Here is a 24,315-nt window from a genome sequence, read left to right on the forward strand (position 1 = left end):
TTATACATGTTTTCGGGGGAAGCAACCGTTTGTGGTTGGGTACCGATTTTAAAACGTCGCTTCAAAGATCGTTTATATTTAAAGAATAGCGGCTTGCATGGAGAAAAAAACCCCCACCACGATATCGGCAAACCATATCATAATAGACGATCTTTGTCGCACCCTCCTCCTCTTCCTCCTCTTCCTCCTCCTCTCGTATCTTCTGTGGACTGCAAAGCGAACGCAAGGCAGCTGCCTCGCTGCGTGCAATCATCCTCACGCCAAGTGCACGTCAAACGGACGAGCTTCTCGTCCATCGCCGTCTTTTCTTTACATTCGAGTCCATTTTAGAGCCGCGGGGATGTCCGTCGCGGGGCTGAAGAAGCAGTTCCACAAAGCCACGCAGGTATGCCGTCGTGCGCGCGCACCTCCAGCATCCCTCCTCAACATCCAGACGTAAACACGACGCGCCCGTCGGGCTGTCTCCGAGCAGATTTCCACTACGTTTTCTTTGTTCACGCGTGGCCTCTTGCACTTTGTCAACCATTTAAAAAGAAATTGTGCATGTGCCCGTGAGTAAAGCGTATCTTCTGGGTGGTTGGTACGCGCATGATGGGATGTAATGTTACGTAACAGAGAGGCCTTTGAGACAACGCTTCTGATTGGCTGTTGCTCCACACAACAGGGAATTCCCTCCATCCTCCATCACAGCATCTTTTCCCTTCCCTCCATCATCCACATTCCAACTCTCAAGAACCACCTGCAGGACATACATATTGAACCTTAGACCCTGCCCACGTTTTTGTGTGTCCTTGAACGCATCACCGCCATGATCCTGTTTGCCAGCCGCAAACGGTAAATATGGATATTCCCACCCAGGAGATCAGAAAGTGGGGCAAATCTCTGCATGTGTGAGTGTTTGTGTTAGAGCTGAGGAACCGCAGCGTGACCGCCGTCATCATCAGACGCGAGAAACGTGACACCTTGTTCACTTGACTGAATAAAACATGAGAAGAAGGGCAGGGAAGTCGGAAGGCCTCTACTGGTTGACCGGTTTGATGAAATGTCTACAGTCCATTCTGTAGTATTTGTGTGTTGCATGGGTTCACTTGTCTGAATAAAAGATGAAAAGAAAGGCGAGGGAAGTTGGATGGCCTCTGGTTTGATGAAATATCTACAGTCCATTCTGTAGTATTTGTGTGTTGGATGGGTGCTTTGCAGTAGGGAGACATATAAAACATGCAGTACACTAGATTCCGAGGACCAGGATTTAAGAGCCATGGTTTAGAGCTTGTTTGGCGGGAAGGACTGCCCTGCTGTCATATGGTGTTCCACAGGGTTCAATTTTGGGGCCCCTTCCGTTTTTTTTTTGTTTTTTTTCTATGCTATGCAGATGACAGATGTATGCCCTGTTAAGCAAAAAGGATGCTTTCTCCTCAAGGACACTTTTGTCTTGTATGGAAAAAATCAAAGCTTGGATGAAACTCCCATCTAATCGCAGCCTGTTGAATCGGGCCCCTTGGTGTCTTACCGAAAGCCGACAGTCTCAAATGTGGCTTTTACAGTGTTTTAAATTGAACCGGCTAATTGATGCTGTTGGCAAATCCAGCTTCTTTTTGTAATCTTAGCCATCTGGTTCAACTAAATCCTGTCCGTTCACAACTACACTTTATTCTGAAGTCAGTGTCTCCAGTTGGTCCAAAATGCTGCTGCTCACCTCCAAACTGGAACTTGGAGGAGAGATCTAACTACAATTGTGGCCTTTCCTCACTGGCTCCCTTTAGATCGTGCATTTTAAGATTATTTTGAAATCTTCTTCTTAAAACCTCTATCTTGAAATGGTCCCGCCCAAACACAGTTTTATTAGTTGGCTTTGGCTCAAAATGAGATTTGGCATTAAAGTGCTTCATTCCAAAACTATTTGATCACTGGAGCCATTCTCATAAATCGAGGCACTTGTAGGTCAAGGCACCACTGTTTTTCCATTCCATCTTTTACGCCGTAAAATTTCCAAATGAGTTTGTTGTCATGTCACTATGGTTACCATCCTCACACTGGTACAGCGGTCTTTAATTTCACAGAGACCTGAAAAGGCTTTTGTTTTGGCGGGCTCTTGAATGCAACGTGTATAATTGCCTTCCCCGCACCCCGCACAGAGGATGGTGTCACCATAGCAACCGTACACGTGTGAGAGGCGGGCGAGTCACACGCACGCTGCGGTTGGCCAGGTCAATAATTGATAGACCTCGAGGGAATCACACGTGATGTTTGTGTGTGTCTGTGTGTGTGTGCATCTGTGTCTGTGTGTGTGTGTGTGTCTTGAGACATGCTTTGACCTGCATTTAAAATTAACAAGGTGCTCATCTGTTGCCATAGAAGATCTTTGCAGTTGTGTGTTTTAACTTCCCGTCTGATGCATAGACACATCTGAAGCAAATGCGCGCACACGCACACACACACACACACACACACACACACACACACACACACACACACGAGGGAATCATGGAATAACTTCCGGAGATGCTTATGTAACATGAAGAGGGTCCAAGGCCTGCGTCTCCATGGTAACTGTATCCTCACTCCGCATGTTTGCGTCTTGATGCGTAATGATTTTTCTTTTTCACCTCCAATGTTTTGTTTGACTCATCTGGTCACGTGACCTACCTCTTCTTCGTTCTCTTTTTCGCACTCTTCAGCCTAACCCTCTTCTTCACGCTCCCCACAGAAAGTTAGCGAGAAGGTGGGCGGCGCCGAAGGAACCAAGCTTGACGATGACTTTAAAGAAATGGAGAAGGTAAATGCGTTGTCGTGATGAAGAGGAAGAGGACAAGACCACAGTGTCTATAGTGCTTGTTTGTGTGTGTCCGCAAGAAAGTGGACGTGACCAGCCGAGCGGTCCTGGACATCATGACCAAAACCACCGAGTACCTGCAACCCAACCCGGCCTCCAGGGCCAAGCTCAGCATGATCAACACCATGTCAAAAATCCGCGGCCAGGAGAAGGGACCCGGATACCCGCAGGCCGAGTCCGTCCTCGGAGACGCCATGTTGAAGTTTGGCCGGGAACTTGGGGAGGACTCCTGCTTTGGTAAAGAATGTCATCTTCTTCATCCAACCCTCATCCTCATGATCCTGACACACATCCTCATTCTTTGTATCATTTGCGTATAACTTTCATATCCCTTGACCTTATCCTGGTCCTCCACCACCAAGGCCTGGCACTTATTGACGCTGGTGAAGCCATGAAAGAACTGGGTGAAGTGAAGGACGCTCTGGATATGGAGGTGAAACAAAACTTCATCGACCCACTGCAGAACCTCCACGACAAAGACCTGAAAGAGATCCAGGTGAGCCGCTACAAGGTGGCTAAAGGTGATCACAACCAAAACACACACTCACGTGGTACTTACCGTTACTGCTCCTCCTCAGCACCACCTGAAGAAGATGGAGGGACGCCGTTTGGATTTCGACTACAAGAAGAAGCGTCAGGGGAAGGTGCAGGACGACGAGATCAAACAAGCGCTGGAGAAGTTTGATGAGAGCAAGGAGATTGCAGAGCAGAGCATGTTCAACCTTCTGGAGAGTGACGTAAGCGACCTCTTCCGTTGACATCGTAGAATCGTTACACGCATCAACCAGAGCAGCGTGAGATTCCGTATACTCGCATTGCAGATTGAGCAGGTGAGCCAGCTGGCGGCGCTGGTCCAGGCCCAGTTGGAGTACCACAGTCGCACCGCTCAAATCCTCCAGCAACTCTCCAGCAAGATGGATGACAGGTAGGCAACGGGCACCCCGTCGTCGTGTTTCCTCATTCTTCTTCTGAAAATCCAACCTTCAGGATAAAGGAAGTGTCCAGTAAGCCCAGGAAAGAGTTTGTTCCAAAACCACGCATGACCTTGGAGCTACTGCCACCCAGTGAGAGCCACAACGGTGGCCTCCACTCTGCTAAATCCCCCGGAAGATCACCAGGTACAAAAAATTAACCTACAGTACCTCGGTATCGGTATCAAAGTACCATCCTGGCTACCTTACCTACTGAGGAATCGACAATCGATTATTCTATCGATTGATCAGATAACATTCTATTTTGCATGAGCCATTTGTGCTAATTTCCTTGTTATCGTTGTTAGCGTAATCGTAAACCCTCAGCACAAATTGAGACCCCCAGTTTAAAACTTACCCGATAGCTTTTCCAATTTCAATTGTTGAGTGTGTGTCGGCGCGTTTCGCAGCCCCGCTGGACCAGCCGTGCTGCCGGGCGCTCTACGACTTTGAGCCAGAGAACGAAGGGGAGCTGGGCTTCAAGGAGGGCGACGTCATCACGCTGACCAATCAGATCGATGACAACTGGTACGAGGGAATGATCCACGGTAACTCGGGCTTCTTCCCCATCAACTACGTCGACATCCTGGTGCCGCTCCCGCATTAAGGCCCCCGCCCCTCACACGGCCAATACCACGGTCCCCGTTTTAGCGTCCTCCTCCTCTTCCTCCTCGTCCTGTCTTCTTCTTTTGCTGTGCTTTGCGCGACTGCGTTCACGTCGGAGAAGGCGAGGCTGCGGGACTGGAAGGGAGCGAACAAATTACCACATGATGTTTGCCGGCTCGGCGCCTCACACCGTCGAGCGCCGCCGCTACCGAGTGGGCTAGTCCCACCGCGCGTGCGCGCGGAGCTTGCGTGTCGTCTCGTTTGCGTCGTTCCCGTCAGGGCGCCGTGGCATGGCTCTCGCCTCGTCTTCGTTTCCTCCTCCTTACACCACTTTGGGCTGTTTGCATGAGCTAGCCTCTAAGTGGAGCAGCAATGCATCATGGGATCAGAGCTGCTCAGCAATAAGTTCAAAAAAAGGTCGGGGTGTTGGGCAGGAATATGCGGACACTTCCAAGTTGAGTGTTTTATGTTGAGAGGCTGCTTGTTGACTTTTTATGTGGCTTTTGCATGCAGGGTGGACGAGTTGATCGAGTGATTGGTGTTACACATACATACTATGTCTCACAAAGTCACCGTGGTGAGCTGTGAGTGATTTTGTGGCAAAAGCAGAAGCAGTCGTGGCTTTGTTAAACATGGCCAATCGGTATCTATTCGCTGTATTCAACCTTAGCAGCAATACAAACCACACAAATATACTGTCCTGTATATTCCCATGGCGAGGCCACTGACTGGCGTCCGTGTGGTCGTCTTGTGTGCATGCCGGCATCCTTCATGTCCACAAAAGGAATCGAAATAGTGTTCAGCCAAGCTAACGGCACTGTATTCAACGTCAACGGCGGTCACAAATAGCTAATATGTTCAGATACTAAGCCAGTATTTAACACAGTGGTGCGGAGGAATAAAGTACAAATTCTACCTTACGGTACTTAAATTGCTTTTTTAGGTATCTTTATTTTGGGGGGGAGGGTAGTTTTGCCGTTGTGGTCTGTCACCTCACGCTTACCTGTTAGCTTGGGCTTCAGGAGCTTTTGGATTCTTAATTGATTTTACATTCCAAAACATTTAGTGTTATTCTAACACTCTATGATGAATATGACATGCTACCACCGTAGCAGCTTTGGCTAACGTCAGCTTGTTTACAGTGCTAAAGCTAGCTTAGTAATGCTAGCGCCGTTTTGTTGAAGATTGACATCGTTCTTTGTGACTACGTGATACAATTAAGCACTTTCATAATTGTGCATGTCACTGTGGAGTGAGTTCGTTCAAATCTCACAAGCGGTTTTAAAACTGCCTATTATAGTAGTTTTATCTGACAGCTTTTTAATTCTACCCCCTATATTGAAAATAGCGAAAGCAACAAACTAAGTTTGTCAAATAGGGGCATTACTTTTTTCAACCTCCACAGCTGATGACATGATGTCAAAGATCATCTGAATAGTGAATAAAGACATTCTGAGATTTTGAGTGACAGAAATCTCAGGGTGTTATGGGGCAAAAAAAAAAAAAAAATGGTACAGCGGACATATTGGAACGTAAGCGGGAGCATTAAACGACAATGGCAGCAGAGTCGGAGAAGGAATTGTTGAGGTTTTCGACTACAAGAATAATTTATGGCGAATATGTTGTGTCTTGTGCCTGCCGAAAAACCACCTGCTTCTGGGATTTAAAATTTTTAATTTCATTAAAAACACACACACAAGATGGTGTATTTTTTTTCGTTTGTTATTGTCAGCTAATTGAGCATGTTTTGTAACTTGATTCACAACATTTGCAAAGCTGTGAGAACATGTCGTGCTAGCATAAAAGTCTAACTCGCTTTTTCCGTAGCATCAACGTCAAGCCAACGCCAGCTAGCTTTTCTCTTTTTGTACTGAAGGGACCCACCAATGTATGTACTTTTTTGTACTTAAGTGCAGCCGTTTTATCGCTACTGTTTTTTTTTTTTCTTTTTACATTGTGCTTCCACATTTGTGCAGATTGTGAGTATTTTGGCCACCTTTGATTTAGCAAAGCACAAGGTGTCTCAAGAATAAATAACCTTGCATAAAACACAACACAAACACTACAAAAAAACAGCTGTGAGGGCAATAAAAATATTCCAATAAGCTACATTTGTGGGCTGCATGCTTTGCGTCATGGTGGCCTGATGCTCTGTTGTGTACCCCCTCGTCCCCCATTTCTGAGAGCTTTTTTGTATTTCATTTTTTTTTTGTCTTCGTCTATGGCGACGTGTATTTTGACCTCAATGAGGGACCTGTGCGGCCTTCGTCGTCACGTCACGTCGTCGCGAAGAATAAACATACTTGAAGATGTCTGCAGCGAAACTTTGCTCGTTGGACCAGGATCGGTGTGATCGTGTGACCTTTGCTTTGCCTTGCGGCTGTATAAAATAGCCTCATGCCTGCCTGGTGTCTTCTGCTGTGCTATGCGTGTACCTTTATTTATTGTATTTATTATTTATTTATTCTCGTGTTTCTATTTTTAAGAGCATACACCTGTGGCGTACTTTAAAGATGCGGGGTAGAGGAGGTGTGGTCAAAGCTAGCCTGTACTACTAACTGTTGCTCTCCTCGTGTTGGATGATGATGATATATACAACTGGTATATGTATATCTTGCTTGTTGTGAGAAGACCCGCAATGTAATGACAATAAATGATTAACACTACAAATGCTTACTATTTTTGCTAACGGACGATAAAAAAAAAAAAATTGTCAAGTGAATTCAGATATTCGTTTCTAAATACATTTTTACATGTTTAAAGATAATTGCTAGAAATGAGAAAGCTTGACTGAGTTCTGGATAGACAAGACAAGCAGCCAGACCAGACAAAGTATGTATATAGTCATGTAGGTTGCATATATGTCCGCCGGGGGCGCTGCAGAAACTCATTTTCGTTTTCCTCCTTTCCGCTGACGCATTTACGTGCGTCCGGACATTTGTAGGCTTTTATGGGCTACGTAAAGTCGTCGTTTTTAAGGAATGCACACTTGGGAGTGATTTCCCGTGTGTTAGAACACGCTCAAGAGAAATGTACTTGTATACTGTAACTGAAAGGATAGAATACTGAAAGATTTAGATAACAAAATCAACCCATTTTAAAGCAAATTAACATTTGAGTTCAATGACTTGATAGGTTGGACATCAAATCTATTGTTTCTTGGTTACGCAGAGGTATAACGCGGAAATGGGTTCAAATAATTGATTTAACACACGACATTTGGCGCAGTAGACGGCTGACCCACTTTTTTTCACACCAAGCATTGAAGCGAAAGCTAGAAGATACTAGGTCGATTACTCACCGGAAATACAACATCAGTCATAAATTAAAAGAACGTGACCTGAAAGAAAACATACATAAAGAACCTGTGATGAATTTCAAAATACGTCTTAAAGCATTTTTTTGCACATATCGAAACTGGTTAAGATGAACTATTCTCTAACTTAATTTTTAAATTACATTCCGACCTTGGGTTTTAAATCACTTAGAAAGTCTCCACCGGAAGTAAGCAGTTTCTTACGAAACATACTTCACACTCATTCGGCGTGTTTTGGACTAGTGAAGATCGCGGAGAAACAACTTCGTCGAGCCAAACATCCGAACTGTGGCCAAAACCGGAGGAAATGGACTTAAAGGAAAAGGTTTCGTTGGTGCTGGGTCAACGGTCGCCGAAAGACGTAAGTGTCCGCTTTTACGATTGAGTTTTGCGAGAGACGTTGCGGCCATCAATATAAAATAACACGGAGTGAGGCTTGACGACCACATGGCGCACTTCAGTGTTCCAAAACGATCCGAACAGAATAGAAACGTGCGACCGATGCGCCAGGCCGAGGCAAGCAATCCGTAGCGAATGGGGTGTTAATGGCTTAAATTCTCTTATTTTGGAAGCCGACGTCTTTCATCTCCGACCCTGCAGTGCACAAGCATGGCGCCATGTGCTTTATTGTTTGTGGCGTACGTTTTTGTCACTTTCCTCTTGTGCCGAATTGTTTGTGCACCGGCGTGTCATTATATTCCGTTTTGTACGTTAAACAAATACATTCTATCGAATTAATGAAGCCAATGGGTGCTTAAGCCGACGTGCTCAAAATGCAAATAGCGGCGAAGTTGAATAAATTGTGGTGTACTATTAAACCCAAATTAAAGCAACCATTGTTTTTTTTTATTTGAACGTGGCCTATTATTTAGTTATCGTTAAGCGGTTTAATGACTGGTGCGTTGTTATAAGCAGAGCCGTATTCCGTGGCGCGTGTATGGCGCGCAGCTAGCTAGCGGCGTGCTAACGCTAGCTGGTAGCTAGCAGGAAGGTTTTTCGTTAATAACTTCGACTTGGCTGTCTGTCAAAGTCTGAGCCAAACTCCAAACCTTCCTGTCCCCTTCCTTCACGTTAGACGACTGTAGTACCCCTAAATTTTTAGCCAGCACGGGGCTAGGTTAGCGACAAATGTTAGCGACTCTCGGCTTGTACCAGTAACTGTGATTCCGTGGCTCATGGCTTAAATTGGTTACATCCTATCGAAGAAGAATAACATTTTATTGTTTAAAATCAGAATAGAATGTAAAGAGAAACTGTTTCCTTTAAGTGTATTCCATAGTATTGTATTTGTGTTTTGTGTGTGGCTTTAAGAGGCGTGGCATAGTGACGGGTTGATGGAGTTCAAGTTGGGCTCCTCTTCGTGAAACAAAACTTGTGTGCAAATTTTAACCCCTCAAAAGGAAATTCTGTGCAATCTGAATGTGGAATCGAATTACCCAAAGATGGTAGAATAATCCAAGGGGAATTTTCAAAGGTGAGAGTATAGTTTCAGCCACCCTGTTGGTTAACTTGCATCCAGGTCCGTGAGCTGGTTCTGGACAACAGTCGTGCCGTTGATGGGAGAATTGAAGGTATCACAGAGGAGTTCTGCAACCTAGAGACGCTTAGCCTCATCAACGTTCGTCTGACCACTTTAGAAGATATGCCGAAACTGGACAAACTGAAAAAGGTGAGCACATATATTTGTTTACATGCGTTGTCAGATGCTGCATTGTGAAAAGAGGATAAAATGAGTGTTTGGTTTCTTGCAGTTGGAGCTGTGCGATAACAGGATATCAGGAGGTCTAGAGGTTCTGGCTGAGCGTCTGAAGAACTTGAAGTATCTTTATCTCAGTGGCAACAAGGTCAAAGACATCAGCACTTTGGAGCCGCTGGTAAGTTTAGCTAGGAAGCTTAATCAAGTAAATGAAGCCCATGAGTGAAATTCTGCAAACAACATGCACATTCTCCCCACTAGAAAAATTTGCCTCAGCTAAAGAGTCTGGACCTCTTCAACTGTGAGGTGACCAACCTGACTGACTACAGAGAGTCCATCTTCAAGCTGCTCCCCAACCTCACCTACCTGGACGGCTTCGACATCGACAACTGCGAGGGCTCCGACTCTGACGGCGAGGTGGACGGAGCAGAAGATGATGACAAAGGTGAGCCTTCCGGTCCTCGTCTCCAGCAACTCAACCAACATATCCCACTCAGCTCGTCTCTCTATTTTTGAGGACGTCGAGTATGCAGAGTACGATGACGAAGATGATGAAAACAGCGACGATGAGGTGAATGCAACACGACACGCACAGGGCTCATTTCCGACTAGTGTTGCAGAGTGGTGGAAAATGTCTTGTAAATTCCCTGAAAATTAAGATGGTAACATTTTGGAAATAAATACAAAGATAGACTTTTTTTTTTGGGGCTCAAAAACGTTCTAAACCTATCTCTGCCGTCTTCTCTCTGTAGGACGGACACATAAACAGAGATGAATGCAGTGACGACTGCGTAGACGATGAAGAAGACGACGAGGACGAGGATGGTACGCACCCCTTTAACACACTGTTTAACAAGCGGACCAAGAAATATTGACAGCTATTTTGTTATCCCGGCAGATGACGGCTCATCTCCAGCCAAAGGAGAGAAGAGGAAGTGGGACCCCGAAGATGACGACGAAGACGACGACAAGGATGACGACAAGGATGACGACAAGGACGACGACAAAGACGATTAAGTCCCATCTGACCCTCTCGCTCATGCCACCTCCCAGGCTGCATTCCATTTCTTCAACTGGCACCCTCCCATTGACTACACGTCACTCTTTTGTGTTTGTGTGTGTTGTTGTTGTTTTATAACTGGCACGGAAAGTTAATTTGATTTTAAAAGTTTGACAAGACGTTATTCAGTTTTGCGTCATTGACGTCGCTGATTTCATCCCAAACGTTCTCAGGATTTCAAGCCCCTACTCTGCCGGCTTCATCTGAAACGCACGACTAAAACGTCGTTGAGCGTTTTTTTTAAATGCATCTCAAGAAAGTGGAAATGTCTGTCATCGATTGTTAGATTTTTTACATTTAGTCAAGGTAAATATGCAATGCCAGAGGAGGTCATTGCATCCAAATGTTCCCCAATGAATCAATTGATGATGTCATCAACCCCTCCGAGTGCTCAGGGCAAACTGTCATGTCTTTAGTTTTTTTTTTTTTTTTTCCCATCTTACCTGTGTTTTTATTCTTCCCCTAAGAAATGTTGATTGTCCACAGAAGAGCATTTTACCCTCCCATCCCTTTCCTCTTTGCTTTCACACTTTTTTTTTACTTTCTGTAAGTTAAAGGAAATACTAAAAAAAAAAAAAAAATACAAAAATGGAGTTTGTAAATAAAATCTTGAAATTTTGCTTTATTCTATCGTATCTGGATTGATTTCCTGGACCTTGTCTGCTTAATTTAACACAAGAAGTACACAAACTAGAAGGGATTTGTGTCAGCTGTCACCACGTTACGCTCGAGTGGTTGTGTGTCTGATTTCCTGTTCCAACTCAGCGATCCTCACCTGTCAGTCGGCAACAAAAAGACTCGTGTTAGTGCGGGGGCGGCAAAAGCGTTTCATTGTTACCATGCAGGCAGCCACGTGTTCTGACGTCTTTCTGGTCGAGTATTTCTCGGAGACCTCGGATCTCCTCTTGCTGTTTGTAGAACGCCTCGCGGAGCTGAAAAAAAAAAAAAAAAAAGTCATGTTCATATTTAAAGGGCCAATTAAATTTGAGATAAATTTGACAGAAATCTCTGGAAAGTCTTAAAAAAAAAAGGTGTCATCCTTTTAGATGTGTTTTGTGAGCAAGTTCCAATTGTTGCCAAAACTGCGCCACTCTGCTGATGTGGCGTAACTTAGCAATTGCAGTTGAAAATGCACAGGTGAGATGTACGGGATCTCTAAAGGTGGCTTTCAAATTTAAGATACTGAGAGAAAAAAAAATCTGTTTTACCTCATCCTCAGTGGTGGGCGGCGGCCTCTCGGTGGGTTCACAGCAGTGGGGCGTGACATCGTACATCCACAGCTGCGACTCATCTGGTTGCCACCCTGAAAGTTTGTGTACCTCCCTGTGGTATTTGGCATCCTGGTAGGCCAGCTGCTCCTCCAGAAAGTTCTAATGCATTAAAAACCACAACAAAATATGGATTCAGTTTTGTTCGATGTTATTCACAACCCCCAAGTGAGTACATTTTCGATGAAGCCAGGAGTCAAGCGGGGAAGCACTTTTGGGGCCGGGCCTTTGGGGTACCAGTTCTTCTCAGCAAGGCTTTCTGTGTAAGGGTTGACTACTCGAGTGCTAGGATGTAGCGACATCAGAACTGGGTCTGCAGGACCAGAAGGATGAGTTTTTGCTGAATCATTGTGGAAAACCATAGTCTGCTGTTCTAGGTAAGACGCTTTACCGACCCCTGTTGATTCCTGCTAGCCACTCTTGAGCCGTCACGGCGGCACGGTTTCCCGCCGTCATTGGGTAGAGATCCTCGTGAAATGTCACAGACTGACATGACAGACAAAGCATTAGACGCTTTCCACATATTCCAACGAGCTCACAAATGAGACCAACCTTCTTGCGCGGCACGATCATGGACAACGGTTCCACCAGACCTTTGACGGCGATCAAACGATAGAATCGGAAAATCTCGCAGACGTTGACATCCAGGCCGCGCTTTGGCATCACCGCTACGCTGCCGCAGAGGTCACGTTAGCGTAGCTCAAATGAAATCATTCAGCCTTCCCAAAATAAGCATATGCTTGAACTAAGACTCGAACTTGGCTCGTGTTAGTCCACATCTCACCGAGTCCTTTATGAGGCAGCGGGGATCTGAACTCGGTCAGAAAGCTGACGTAAGGTTTCTCCGAACTCAGCTCGTAGTACCTGATGTTCCCCTCACCCTGCAGCGCATACATTTCAGCTGTCATTGAAATTTTGATGTAAAGCTTTTGTGAGACCCAAAAACGGGTGCACGGACCTTCCCGGCGAGGTAAAGCATATCAGTGTCCGGATCAAAGAATGGGAAGAGGACTCCTGCAGAACCATCTAAATCTTCTTCGTACAGCGGCTCCGACAAGTCGTCCTGCTCACAATAATAAACAAAGACGAGTTTTCTATGATCATTTTTGCGTAGTTTATGATTGGCTATAGAGAACGTGAATTTACTGGATCCCAGAGGACGAGCTGTCTGTGGTTCCATGGAGAGCAACCGGTGCTCAGCAGCATCTTCAAGCCTCCCATGTACATGACCTTGTTGGCCCTGTGAGACTTGTTGCAGGACACCTGCAGTACCAGCCCACAAGGTCACGTGTTGTCATAAGTCCCTCACACCAAAAACACACCTGGAGAGTCCTTCCTGTGCGAGGGTCCAACACTCGAACGCGTCTGTCTTTGGACGCAACTGCCAGGCGGTTTCCTTCCCGGTTGAAGCTGACGGACAGTAGCAACATCTCCGACGGGAAACGGTGATGGACGGGCGCCATGACGACACGCACCGGACGCCTGAGCACCGCTCCATCCTGAGACACGTCCCAGAGGAGGACCTAGAGCCGAGACCAAAGAGTCTTTTTGGAATTATTTCTAAGGTCACTGATTTGGTTTGGGATCAAACCTTGTAGTCATAGGCTGAACTTAGAAGAAGATTCTCAGCAGTCGGATGCCACTCGATAAGTCCGACCCTCCTGGAGTGACCGATCAGAGTCTTCCTGGCCTGGGTGAGATTCCGTTGGATGCCACAGAGCGGAATGTCCCAGATCTTGACCTGTTTGGTAACAAGTTCAGCCGTGAGCGCCAATAGAGCAAGAGCGGACGACAGAAATCAATTAGCGATCACCGTGCAGTCCTCGGAACACGAGGCGATGCAACTGTCATCAAACGGGTTCCACTTGACGTCAACAACCTGAGCCCTGTGACCGCACACCCTCGGGTGCTGAGGGTCCACTCGGCCTGTCTGAAAGGGGAAAAGTCAGACAATTCTTCCTTTGGTTCGAATACCGACAATGATCATGGAGTTCCTACGTGATGGATGGGCAGCACCAAGAAGGACCCGCCTCCGGCGCACTCGGTCACCATGGCAATAAAGCAAGGATTGACGCAGCAGTAGTGGTTGTCGTGGACACCACGTGTGATGGGAATGCCATCGTAACTGTGCCCCCTGCTGGACGCTTTCCCGAAGATGTGGCGGAACTTTGAGCAGTGGAAGGATGAGCGCCTTGACATCTGCAGGAGACCAACGTGTGTGTCAAAACTGTTTGAGCTATCTCAATGGCCTCTTGGGGAGCCTTGACTCACGAGTGCCCAATCTTTTGAGTTTTTCGAGTTCCAGACTATCGCTTGGTTGTTGTTGTGGTCACGTTCTGTTCCAAGTTCAAAAAAGTTTTGGCTGTGTGTGTGTGTGTTGAGGTCAATGTGCTGCATGATCAGGTCACATCAATAATGCAATGTCATTATTGGGTTTAATATTCTCATGAATAATAAATCAATACACATGCACACAAAGTGACAAATTGGTCATCTGTAACAGATCACCTCTCTCGTTAAATATACATGAGTGACATTTAAATTTCCTGTTTAGTACGTGGGGGAGGAAAGCAGCTGAGAACATCTGTGAAGAACATCTGGAGGATCAAAGCTAATTTTGTAGTGTTCCTCTCGAGGTACCAGAACACATTGCACATTGTGTACTTTATTTCTCAGGTCAAGTGGGAAGTCCATAAGGACACATGAACACTCATGACTGATATGACAATATTTTTATCAAACAATGTATGAGCTCAACACAATCCACATCCAAAAACGACCACCGTGGTGATCACGTGACAAGAGCAACAATCAAAAGCACGAAGACCGGAAACGGAAAGAACAACGCGTCCCTAAATCAATTGTTCAGACTCTGTCTTACCTCTGACACAGTCATTTAGAGATGCCAACCTGGAAAAGTTTGTAACAGCTGGAATAACACCTGGATGAAAGCTGGGGCAGGCTTAAGTAGAAGCGTCGGTGTTCCTCCTGATCTCTGATGTTCAGCCCTCCTCCGGGCACATGAGCTGACTGACGGAGGTTTATGCACGACTGCTCGCACACAAATGCACTTCAACATGTGACACCGTCGCCAGACACGCTGAGGTGGCTTGCCGAATGACCGCTCCGGTGCTACAAAATGGCGATAGGTGGGTTTTGCTCACCTGTCCGTCCTCAAGTAACAAACAGCCTTTTTTTCTTTTTTTAAATATAAACATTTACTGTCGTAAAAACAACAACAACATAGCAGTGTTTCTCAACTTTTGTTGACCTAATTATCGTGGCACAACCTTTTTTGCAAGTAGTCTATGTAAATCACAAAAAAGCTGTTCTAAAACTTCCAAAAACATCCAAGCTATAAATGATCATAATATATAGTAATGAGTATTTGTTTGAATCATTATTGAATTATTAAAAATCATGACAAAAAAGTAAATTTTTTTTAAAGATTATGTCAATTTACTCTTGATTTAATTATGGTATAAAAATCTGGGCTTGCTTCCTTGAACGCAACGTTATTGTTTTGTTATATGTAAAGGCAACTAGGCAAGTTAATTGTACATTCTGCCACCTAGTGGAAAAACTTTTTTTTCTGCCTGTCACAATACAGTGCTTTGCTGATAAAGATGAATGAAAAGCTTCTTTCGATCTCATCAGTCCTAATAATAAGTGGAGGATGAGGACGAGGAAGGTTCAACTGTGCAAGCTCATTCTTGTCCTTTTTAGCTAACCGCTGGAAACAGTTAAACAGAGCATAAGATAAAGCCACAATATTTTATTTCCACACAAATCACAAACTTGTGTTGTCCCATGTGGGGTGATGTGGTCTAGGTCAGACTCCTTGTCAGCAGTGGGTCTGGATTGCCAGGTTGGAGTCAGAAGTCTAAGTGGTTTATGTGCGTCTCTTTTTGTGGCGCTGTAAAAATTGTACCGTGCTCCTCTGATTGTGGCGCTTTGTTGTTGGCCACTGCAGACATGGAACGGTCACAGAATTTGTTAGCGGCATTTTTGGCTAGCAGTAACTCAGCTGATTACCTTGGTCATCCATGTTGAGGGCTTCAAAGTTGCCCGCAGGATCCCCTGCATGGTTTCCAGGAGCCGCCCGCTGTAAGTCAAAGGAGTACATCTACGAGGAACATGAGAAGATCACTGAGCCATCCTCAAGGGTGAAGTTTGCCGATGTACCGCTCTTACTCGGGATGACCTCCTCAGCAGTAAGAGGATGATGAGAAGCATGACGATCATCAGTGACAGCAGCACCAGGAGGACGGAACCTAAAGAGCGAGGTCGGGATCTCGTCAAGGGTCCCAACTGAACATGTTTGAGATCAAACTCTTACCCCAGGAAGAAAGGGAGCCCACGGGGGATGCTGAAAAGAACAATTGTCGGTAAAGCCATCTGTATTTAGTCCTGCTGAATGTTATTTTGACCTTACCCGCCTCTGTTGAGACACTTAGTGCTATCGTGGAAACCACGGGAGTGTCATTGGCTGGTGTGGTCAACTTCTTCTTGTCGGGATCATGGACTTTATTGATCCGTGTCTTGGGTTCTCTTTGTGTCCCCGGTGTTTGTCCCTATTTAATGAGCTTGAATGATTTTTTTTGATGACAAGATTTACGCACATATTGAAACTGATAATTTTGGTTACATCAAGAAGTTGAAAATGTGTCCTCAAATTAAATCTTAAAATTTTACATATGTACATAAACACTGTATCTTATTGAATGTCATTATTTTTTAAGTGGTACTAAAAAGTTAAAGAATGAATAAGAATGAAGGCGGAGATCAGCGGCACCGTTGCTGTTGACGGCACATCAGGTTGATCGGTCCAAGTTCGATTCTGATGGGTCGGCATTGGTCTTGTTGATGCGTCCGTGGTGGAGGCCGCTAACGTTTGAGCATCAGGAGCAAACATGGACATGAGATGTGGACCGGCAGGAAGAACTTCATTTTGACTGTACCTGAGGTGCGGTCCCTTGACGTCGTTGTTTGGTTCTGTCCTTGGCAAACAGATACCGCTGTAAAAACTGCGAAGACCACACGTGTTAAACTCTATCGAGATATTTCATTTGAGTTGACGTTGCGCCAACACGGCCGGCTGCACCCACCTAGCAAGAAGAGTCGACGGCTCATCTTCATTGCGGGCGAACAAAGATGTCGACGCAACTTTGGAACGCAAGACCGCCAAAGAAACTCAGCAGCCCGTGTATTTCTACCACAGCGCTACGCGTGCACAGTTTCAGGAAGTGAGATACCGACCACATGGTGAAAGAAGGTCACAAAGACACAGGATGTCATCTCGCTCTCTCTTCACTTATCACACAAACATGACATTGTCTCTAGTCTAGATTGAGATCTGGAATTCAAGTCAGTTTTATTCATACAGCACCAGTACTGATTGAGCTGCTGTCATAAGATCACAAATGCTAGCGATGGAAATGATTGTCTTGATAGAAGCTCAGAGTAGGACATGCTGCTCCCCAGTGAGAGGAAACAGATGAAGTGACTCAGGCATTTGGTTAAGTGAGGTGTTCTGGATATGTAATACTCCGAAGAGGTCCAGAGGACAACCTAAGAGACACTGAATAAAAGTTTCCTGGTGGGCCTCGGAACGCATTGGATGATGAAGCGGCTGGGGAAAGCGATGTCTCGGCTATTCTGTCTAAACCTACACGTGCAGCAAGAAGATTGAATGCTACGTTGCGTGAGAAGGTCGAGGGGAGCGCTTTTTATTAAGAAGTGTTTTTATTTTTAATAACATTTAATCAGCACAGATAAAATGAGACGGTCATCACTTGTGTTCAACACAAAAATTCAAGGGCTTCCAGGACTTATAAATACATAAATAAAATGACTGAAAGTGTGGTTTTTAGGTGAGGACTATCTCTTCTACTCCTCTGTGGTCCAGTCTGGAGTAATGCTATGTTCCAAAGCGATGGCGGCCAGTTCCTTCAGGAATTCTGCGAATAGGACGATGGCGAACACTCTGCTTTTATCTTGTGGTGGGATGGTGGGACACGGAGGCAGGAGGCTTAAGTGGGGGGCTGCTAGAGAGTTCCTCACAGTCCCGTTGGGAAGAAGGCGATCCGGATTTTCAACGCTCTGAGAGTGGAGGTTCTCTGGAATACATTCAGATGTGGCCGGGCCAAAGGTTCAATATTGACTTTTTAACTGGTGGCCACTGGAGGAATAATGCTGACTAACCTCGGATCTTGCTGTCATGGTCTTTAGCCAACAAGAACCTCCATGCCTGTCTTACAAGGACGGGGTACTCTGGTCGGGCTTGGATGTAGCGCTCGATTTGATTGTGAAGTGACACCAGGACCTAACCAAGCACAGCATTCAGAAAGCTCTTGAATATCTTGAGATATGAGTTCAATTTGTTCCGTGACCGTCTTTGTAGCTCACAATGCATATCTCAAATCATCTTTCCTCATTGAAATGAAAGGAAATACCATTAATCTATTCCAGCCGCCCCAAAAATGAGCGAGCAATAATCAGGAAAGTATGTTTGCATGTTACCTGGTATAGCGTAGACACACCAGCCTGCTGGTGTGTTTGTGTGCTCAACAGGAACGTTCTCAACAGAGGTTGCGGGTACGACGCCAGCTGAGCCAGGATGCCCGTCACCAGCAGGTTGACGGCAATAGAGTTCTCCAGTAGGTTCTCCAGCCGGGACAGAAGGACACTGATAAAAGGCCCTGTGTGGGAGAGTGGGGAGATGTTATTGAAGAAATTTACTACAATAATCCAAAAAATCAGTCTGCTGTGAAGATTTGAATTGATTGAAGCTTGAGGGTAAGATGGTGAACTGACCAACGTGGACTGAGCCTGGTTATTTGGAGAAGGTTGAATCATTTTCCACCTGGAAGTTTGTGTCATGATGTGTGAACCCACCTGTAAACGGAACCTCGTGCCTCATCCCATCTTCGTCTTCGGCCTCCTCTATCATCTCCTCATCCCTTTCCTCATCATCTTCACAATCCTCCTCGACCAGTCTTTGCTTTAGCTTTTGAATCCGCCTCGTGAAGATGGAGATGTCATCCATGATGTTGTCGCACTCGGGCTCTGCCCCTAAAGAGCGCATTAGCTCATGGTACTTGGAGAGAAAGTCGTCGTTGTCGCCCGGGAGTTTGTTGTTGGGCAGATTTGGCGGCTGACATGTGGAGTCTGTTGGATAGCGGTTGAGTGCCGTGTGATTTGGCGCATTTGTGGCGGAGTCTACATTACAAACATCAATGTGATCATTGATGTCCTCGCTTCTCCTCCTTCCAAGATCCTCACTCTGTCTTTCCTCCGTTCCTCCTTCCTCACTCACCCTCCGTGACGACATGATGCAGTTGACAGTTTCATGGATTGTCCTTCCTGTTGTCGTGGCTGAGACGCTGCCTCCGCGTACTCGTCGAGTCGCCGCCATCATTCTTTCCAATATAGCAGCCTTGGCGTCTTTTTGGGCAACGAGGTCATAGACCAGAACATCCTCCTCAAATTCATTCTCCTCCACATAGGCGCCTTGTACTAGCTTAATGGCGCTGCGTTGCATCTCTTGAATGTGGCGAGGAGGTAAGGGTGGGAGGGAAGGGAAAGAGCTGCCAACTGAAGATGACGGATCCTCAAACGCAAAAAGGTCATCCCACTCAAGCTCCAGAGCAGTGTTTGCTCTTCCTGGCTGGTTACTCTTAGAGATGACATCTATGGAGCAAGAGGTCGGGGAGGCAGCAGCGGAGTCGCTCTTTAGTTGCCGTTCCATGTCGTCCTCATTTGTGTCGTCCACTGTGCCAGATCTGTTTTGGAAAGGTGGTGGATTGTGACCGTCGTAAGGTGCCGACCAGCGCCGACATGCCCTGAGGGACGCCACAATTAATAAGTAAGGTGAAATTCGATCACTAGCATAGCACCGTAATGGCACAACACTGTTTTTCTTATAGACATAAGTCAAGCTCTCCACATAGTTTCTTAGCATCAAGCTGCCACCAGATGGCGCCAAAGCAAGTTTGTAAATCTTATCTGGTGGGATCACTAACCTGTTTGAGGCGGCGATGGCTCGTCGGGCGTCTGAGAGGTAATGCAGGTAGTTAACGTCCATCAGGAAGTCGGAGCTTCGCCAGTAACCAACGCTATCAGCCACCGACACATCTGACCACCACAGAGCACAAGTTCAAACGTCTCACGTCACACCATCCCGAAATAACCATCACCTGCTCCTTTGGGCCAGTGGATGTGCTCTGAGGCTAAGTTTGTGTTCGGAAAGCGGACGGGGCACCAGGAGGGCAGGAGGAGCAAAAAAGAGGCGGCACTTGAGGAGTACCAGGTCTTGTGCTTTAAGGAGGACCGCTGCTTCCTGCTCAAGTGGCTGCAAGCAATCAAGAACCTAAAGACACACAATAGCTAGTCAGCTAAACAAGTGATGTTTATTGGTCTCCCCTAAAGCAGGCATTTCTTGAAATTTGGGTTCCAAATTTTTCTCATCGAGCTGACCTGAAAACGAGCTGCAGCATGACGTCCTCACAAAAGAGACCGATGAGCGTCCTGAACAGGGACAGCGACACCGTGCCGAGCTGAGGAGCACCAAGACCAGGTCATCACTTTGATTTGGATCTGCTTTCATCGGTATATCCGGTGACGTTACCTGGAAAGGTGTGTTGACTCTGCTGACCAGCGTGTCAAGAATGTGTACGTTATCGTGGGCGTGCAGCAGGATGAAGGACAGGAAGGTCTGCAGGAGTGCAGGCTCAGAGATGGAGCGCAGGAACAGGTCCAGGTAGGCCGTGGTAGTCATGACCTCCTCCACGGTCAGCTTTACGCGGACGCACGGATACATTTTCAAAACTCTTGCAATCGTGTTGAAAACATCAAATCAACCATGTTTTTGTGTACCTTATGCAGGGCGGGAGCCAACACAGGCACCAGGAACCCATTGTGGATGTAACTCAGCAGCTGGGAACGGATGGAAGGATGAGTCACCTGGGAGAAGATCAGGATCAAGAACAATTTTGTTGTCTTTTCAAGACAATTACATTTTGTGTCAGGCTCGGTGAATTACGCTGGTAACGGCGCTGCAGAAACCCAGCGAGTGCAGGAAGTGGACAAGAGCCGGAACCTGTTGAAAAGTCGGAACACTGGTGTCATTTGCTCGTATGCAATAATGCACCTGAAGGTGTAGCCTTCTATGTGTGCAGTTGTCATGGTTACCTGTTGCCAGTCGGGCTGGTCTAGGCAGTGCCAGTCTTCACTGTAAACCTGCAACCTGGCTGGCAGAGAGGAATAGAGGCCAGAGAGACCTGTGGCCAGAACCTGTACCAGTACACAGATTGGTATTTAGTACTGTCACTGCTAAATTACTGGCAATATTATTGAAAATGAAGACAATCTGTATTTTGATTTCAATTTTGGTGTTTAAATCCGTGGTGGGCTAGATCGCTACCTTGAGTTTGACACCTACGCCTAGAGGTGAATACGGATCACAACACAAAACCGGATCAAAATTCCAGAGAGGATTAGGCGGGAAAGAAACGGGCGGTCGATTTTATTTTTGATTGCTTAGCCTGTGGAAAGGGGAGGACCTACAGATTCAACCGCAAATCAAAACAAGAACTGTAGCTCCTTCCATTCATATGCATCAGATTTGCTAATCCCGCTCTGGAGTGCCGGCCAATCTCGTGCTGATTTACTAATCTGCTCTCTACAAGAAGATTGAGGTCAGAGTGGTCACATGGCTTTAAATCTCAATGTGTCATGTAACGTTGGTTGCCACATTGCCAGGAGTACTCTTCAATCACTATGTAGGTTTTTTTTATATATATATTTTTTGGTAGTTATGGTGGACTTTATAGTTCATAAAGTCCACTCAAAATCCAATATCAGGGAGTATCCAAAAATAAATGATTTGGAATGGAGTGACTGAATGGGGAAAGTGTAGAAATGAATAATTAAAAAAAATAAAAATAAACACATGAAATAAGTGAGTGATTTGTTACCGGTATGTTTGTATTATTGCTAATATAATATTTTCAGTTTGCCGATCATGGCTTCTCACTGGGGTGGCTGTTGTTGAAAAATGCACAGCGCCCACGTGTGGCGTGGAGTGCTCACAGCACTTCCTGAAATTTGGTCTGGAGTAATTTTACTCAAACAAACGCCTTGAGCTTGTTAGATTGTTCCATAACGTACGGCGGTGAGATCACAATGATCGCCGCCACCTAAATCAACACCAGCAACATTTTCTTTGAATCATGGAAAACGTTCACCAACTAACTTTATATTGTAAGGTCTTTTGTAGATGTAGTGGTGTTGTCCACTGTGTTGTGTGTGGGGGGTGGGGGGGGAACTTACTGGGCAGAAGTACGTGTTCTGGGCAATGTGCTGGGCCACGCGAGGCTCGGAGGCCGAAAGGGACATGATGAGCAGAAGAGCTTCTCTGGCTTGCTGACCTACTGGACCTTGTCTGAGGGGGATGAAGTTGCCTCTCAGAGTGTGCTGATTGAAATAATTTTCATTCAACCTGTGCCTTTGTTCAAGAACCTGTGAGTGTATGGAATAAGGAGGGAGAAGAGCAGGAAGTTGGCAGCACCCTGGTCCTCGCTAGTGTGGAAGAACAGTTCCAGCACTGAGGGGTCCTTCACCAGAGCCACGCAGAGCTGGTACAACAGGAGGACCAGCTCTGCCTCGACACGGCTACCCGTGTCTGGAAAAATTAAAGATGGTCAACCAAGGGGTAGATTCTACCAAGATGGTGTAACGTACCTGCGCCTGCGCCACCACAGGAGGCCAGCAGCGTCATGAGGGGCCGCAGCAGTGGCTTGTGGTGCAGTAGCGGCTGGTGAGCCTGGGTTAGGAGCATCTGGTACATCCTGAGCTGTTCCAGTTTCATGTCTTCGGTGAATTGTCGCCTTAAACTCCACAGGAACAGGCGCTCCATCACACCCTCTAGAACCACAAACTCCAAAATGGGACCCATCGCTCCTCCTGAGGATTGGGAACACCACCATGTTTGTTGATGTTTATTACTTCATGTAAGAGTGATCCTTTGAGTTCTCACCTTGACCCGCCTCCTCCTCCATGAGCAGGAACAACATGTGTTCCACATAGTTCTGAACAGCACTGGCCTCATCGGCCGGGATGGACCCGAGGCGGGCACCGCCGCTGCCGGTGGTACCTGAGAGGAAACTCAGCGCGCTGGTGCTGCCGCGACTCGGCTCGTGTTTCTCCAGGATCTTCACCACCTGGAGGCCAAGGATACCCGGTGAACTGGAGAAGCCATCACATGACGCTGAGGCTATTTGGCATCACACGCTCACCTGCGCCCAGTGATTCTTAAACACGATCATGCAAGTCTCCGGGTCCACTCCTTGGAGAGTCAGCGACTTCCTGCGGTCGCCGCCGGCCACGGCCAAAGTCATCATCCTGAGTTGTGGCTGGACAATTACGGCATGTTGCGGGAGTTGCACGGGAATCCAGCCGTTGCTCTAAGCTCAGGAACTGCGGAATAGTGGGAATAGTGTGTGATTGTGCACAAATGTGTGACTGTCTACATGTGCTGCTGCATCATTTGTGTTCAAATATCCGTTGTTTAAAATGTTAATACAGCCTCATAGATGCTTTTTATTAGCCTGTCTATGGCGTCCTAGTATGTGTTCACAATAAAATAGCAGACTGAAAGTAAAAATTAAACACACAGCTCTTTGTTTGAAATTTAGTTAACTTAAACTACCAACACCTTGATATTGTATGTCTTTTTTTTTCAAAGAAAACAAAACAGAAGGATGATAATTATATGGAAAAGCTTGTAAATCAGGTCACTTGTATCTCAAGGCAACAGTACCTCACGCCACCTTTCTCCTAAATTGTCCTAAACAGCAACAAGAGATTGCCAGCGGCCAAAACGTAAACAGGAAAATGGGAACGAGACCCACCCAGAGTGTTCTGGGACATTCCGTAAATTCCCCACTCTAAGAAATCCTCATAAGCATATCCAGCACCACTATAGTCGCTGAAAGAAACAAATGGTCACTTCCAAAACATTCCAAGGAAATCACAATGTCCCCTCACTGCTCAGCTATTTCGCGGACAGGCTAGTCATTTAGTCGGTGGGGGCTACCACCACGATGCCCTCACAAGAATAGAATCCCAAACGTGTTTGTAGGGGAAGGAGATTAATCTCGAATGAGACGTGATGTTTAATCCCAAATGGCCCCTGTGTGCGTGTTTGTGTGTGCGTGTGTTGTCCTCATTAAACTCAGACTGTCACATGCCAACACACAACCAGAGATTAAATGCACAAACACAAAATGTTGTATGTTTTAGAGCTAGGTCTGAGAAACATTTCTACACAGTGTATGTAAAAGATGGAAACAACAATGCATCATCTTATCATTACATTTTCAACAATTTATGCATTTGGAATATTAACAATAACAATTTACAATGATATAAACGTTGATTGTTGTTAATTGCCTGTGTTCAGAATTTAGGGACCCCCTGAATATAATATTTCAAGTTAAATGGAATTCAATTGTTTTTATTTACCTTGGCAGTTGTGATTTAGGGGGCTGGCAGTACTCCTGAG

General features: G+C 46.0%; 5 protein-coding genes across 9 annotated transcripts; 2 read left to right on the top strand and 3 right to left on the bottom strand.

Moving 5' to 3' along the window:
* Window positions 1–195: 195 nt before the first annotated feature.
* LOC147060215 (endophilin-A1-like) lies at window positions 196–6,515 on the top strand. Its single transcript, XM_085906142.1, has 8 exons — window positions 196–385; window positions 2,708–2,776; window positions 2,854–3,070; window positions 3,196–3,329; window positions 3,412–3,570; window positions 3,655–3,758; window positions 3,821–3,951; window positions 4,215–6,515. Exons 1-8 carry the CDS (start codon window positions 341–343, stop codon window positions 4,409–4,411), a joined length of 1,056 nt encoding a protein of 351 aa, XP_085762268.1. The 5' UTR covers window positions 196–340; the 3' UTR covers window positions 4,412–6,515.
* A 1,157-nt stretch (window positions 6,516–7,672) lies between these two features.
* Window positions 7,673–11,107, top strand: LOC147060216 (putative acidic leucine-rich nuclear phosphoprotein 32 family member C). Of its 2 annotated transcripts, none has more exons than XM_085939575.1 (7): window positions 7,673–8,087; window positions 9,246–9,395; window positions 9,478–9,600; window positions 9,684–9,867; window positions 9,956–9,993; window positions 10,175–10,247; window positions 10,321–11,107. In XM_085939575.1, exons 1-7 carry the CDS (start codon window positions 8,034–8,036, stop codon window positions 10,437–10,439), a joined length of 741 nt encoding a protein of 246 aa, XP_085795701.1. In that variant the 5' UTR covers window positions 7,673–8,033; the 3' UTR covers window positions 10,440–11,107. The 2 variants fall into 2 exon arrangements, with proteins under 2 accessions (XP_085795701.1, XP_085795692.1); XM_085939566.1 differs by having other exon boundaries at window positions 7,682–8,087; window positions 9,920–9,993.
* Window positions 10,995–14,887, bottom strand: LOC147060217 (coronin-2B-like). Of its 4 annotated transcripts, none has more exons than XM_085939536.1 (14): window positions 14,632–14,887; window positions 13,749–13,949; window positions 13,564–13,680; window positions 13,342–13,491; window positions 13,073–13,273; window positions 12,897–13,013; window positions 12,709–12,813; window positions 12,535–12,631; window positions 12,303–12,418; window positions 12,146–12,236; window positions 11,927–12,063; window positions 11,691–11,852; window positions 11,346–11,414; window positions 10,995–11,257 (listed from the first exon to the last, which is right to left on the bottom strand). In XM_085939536.1, the coding sequence occupies exons 1-14, from the start codon at window positions 14,644–14,646 to the stop codon at window positions 11,204–11,206; spliced, it is 1,632 nt and encodes a 543-aa protein (XP_085795662.1). In that variant the 5' UTR covers window positions 14,647–14,887; the 3' UTR covers window positions 10,995–11,203. The 4 variants fall into 4 exon arrangements, with proteins under 4 accessions (XP_085795662.1, XP_085795671.1, XP_085795680.1 ...); XM_085939545.1 differs by having other exon boundaries at window positions 11,321–11,414; XM_085939554.1 differs by having other exon boundaries at window positions 10,995–11,414; window positions 11,963–12,063.
* Window positions 14,888–15,510: 623 nt separating this feature from the next.
* On the bottom strand, window positions 15,511–16,967 carry LOC147060218 (uncharacterized). Its single transcript, XM_085905551.1, has 8 exons — window positions 16,859–16,967; window positions 16,712–16,777; window positions 16,546–16,637; window positions 16,186–16,324; window positions 16,090–16,119; window positions 15,945–16,024; window positions 15,786–15,876; window positions 15,511–15,717 (listed from the first exon to the last, which is right to left on the bottom strand). Exons 1-8 carry the CDS (start codon window positions 16,887–16,889, stop codon window positions 15,626–15,628), a joined length of 621 nt encoding a protein of 206 aa, XP_085761677.1. The 5' UTR covers window positions 16,890–16,967; the 3' UTR covers window positions 15,511–15,625.
* Window positions 16,968–17,402: 435 nt separating this feature from the next.
* Window positions 17,403–23,209, bottom strand: LOC147060219 (FHF complex subunit HOOK-interacting protein 1A-like). The gene is made up of 16 exons (XM_085939588.1): window positions 23,048–23,209; window positions 22,789–22,972; window positions 22,494–22,715; window positions 22,272–22,434; window positions 22,083–22,194; window positions 20,943–21,044; window positions 20,794–20,850; window positions 20,628–20,714; window positions 20,380–20,547; window positions 20,229–20,308; window positions 19,949–20,121; window positions 19,775–19,886; window positions 18,648–19,594; window positions 18,273–18,451; window positions 17,955–18,075; window positions 17,403–17,869 (listed from the first exon to the last, which is right to left on the bottom strand). The coding sequence occupies exons 1-16, from the start codon at window positions 23,150–23,152 to the stop codon at window positions 17,640–17,642; spliced, it is 3,042 nt and encodes a 1,013-aa protein (XP_085795714.1). The 5' UTR covers window positions 23,153–23,209; the 3' UTR covers window positions 17,403–17,639.
* Between the last annotated feature and the right edge of the window lie 1,106 nt (window positions 23,210–24,315).

Source organism: Syngnathus leptorhynchus, chromosome 2, assembly GCF_054491065.1.
Source record: "Syngnathus leptorhynchus isolate UIUO chromosome 2, UIUO_Slep, whole genome shotgun sequence".
Classification (NCBI taxonomy): domain Eukaryota; kingdom Metazoa; phylum Chordata; class Actinopteri; order Syngnathiformes; family Syngnathidae; genus Syngnathus; species Syngnathus leptorhynchus.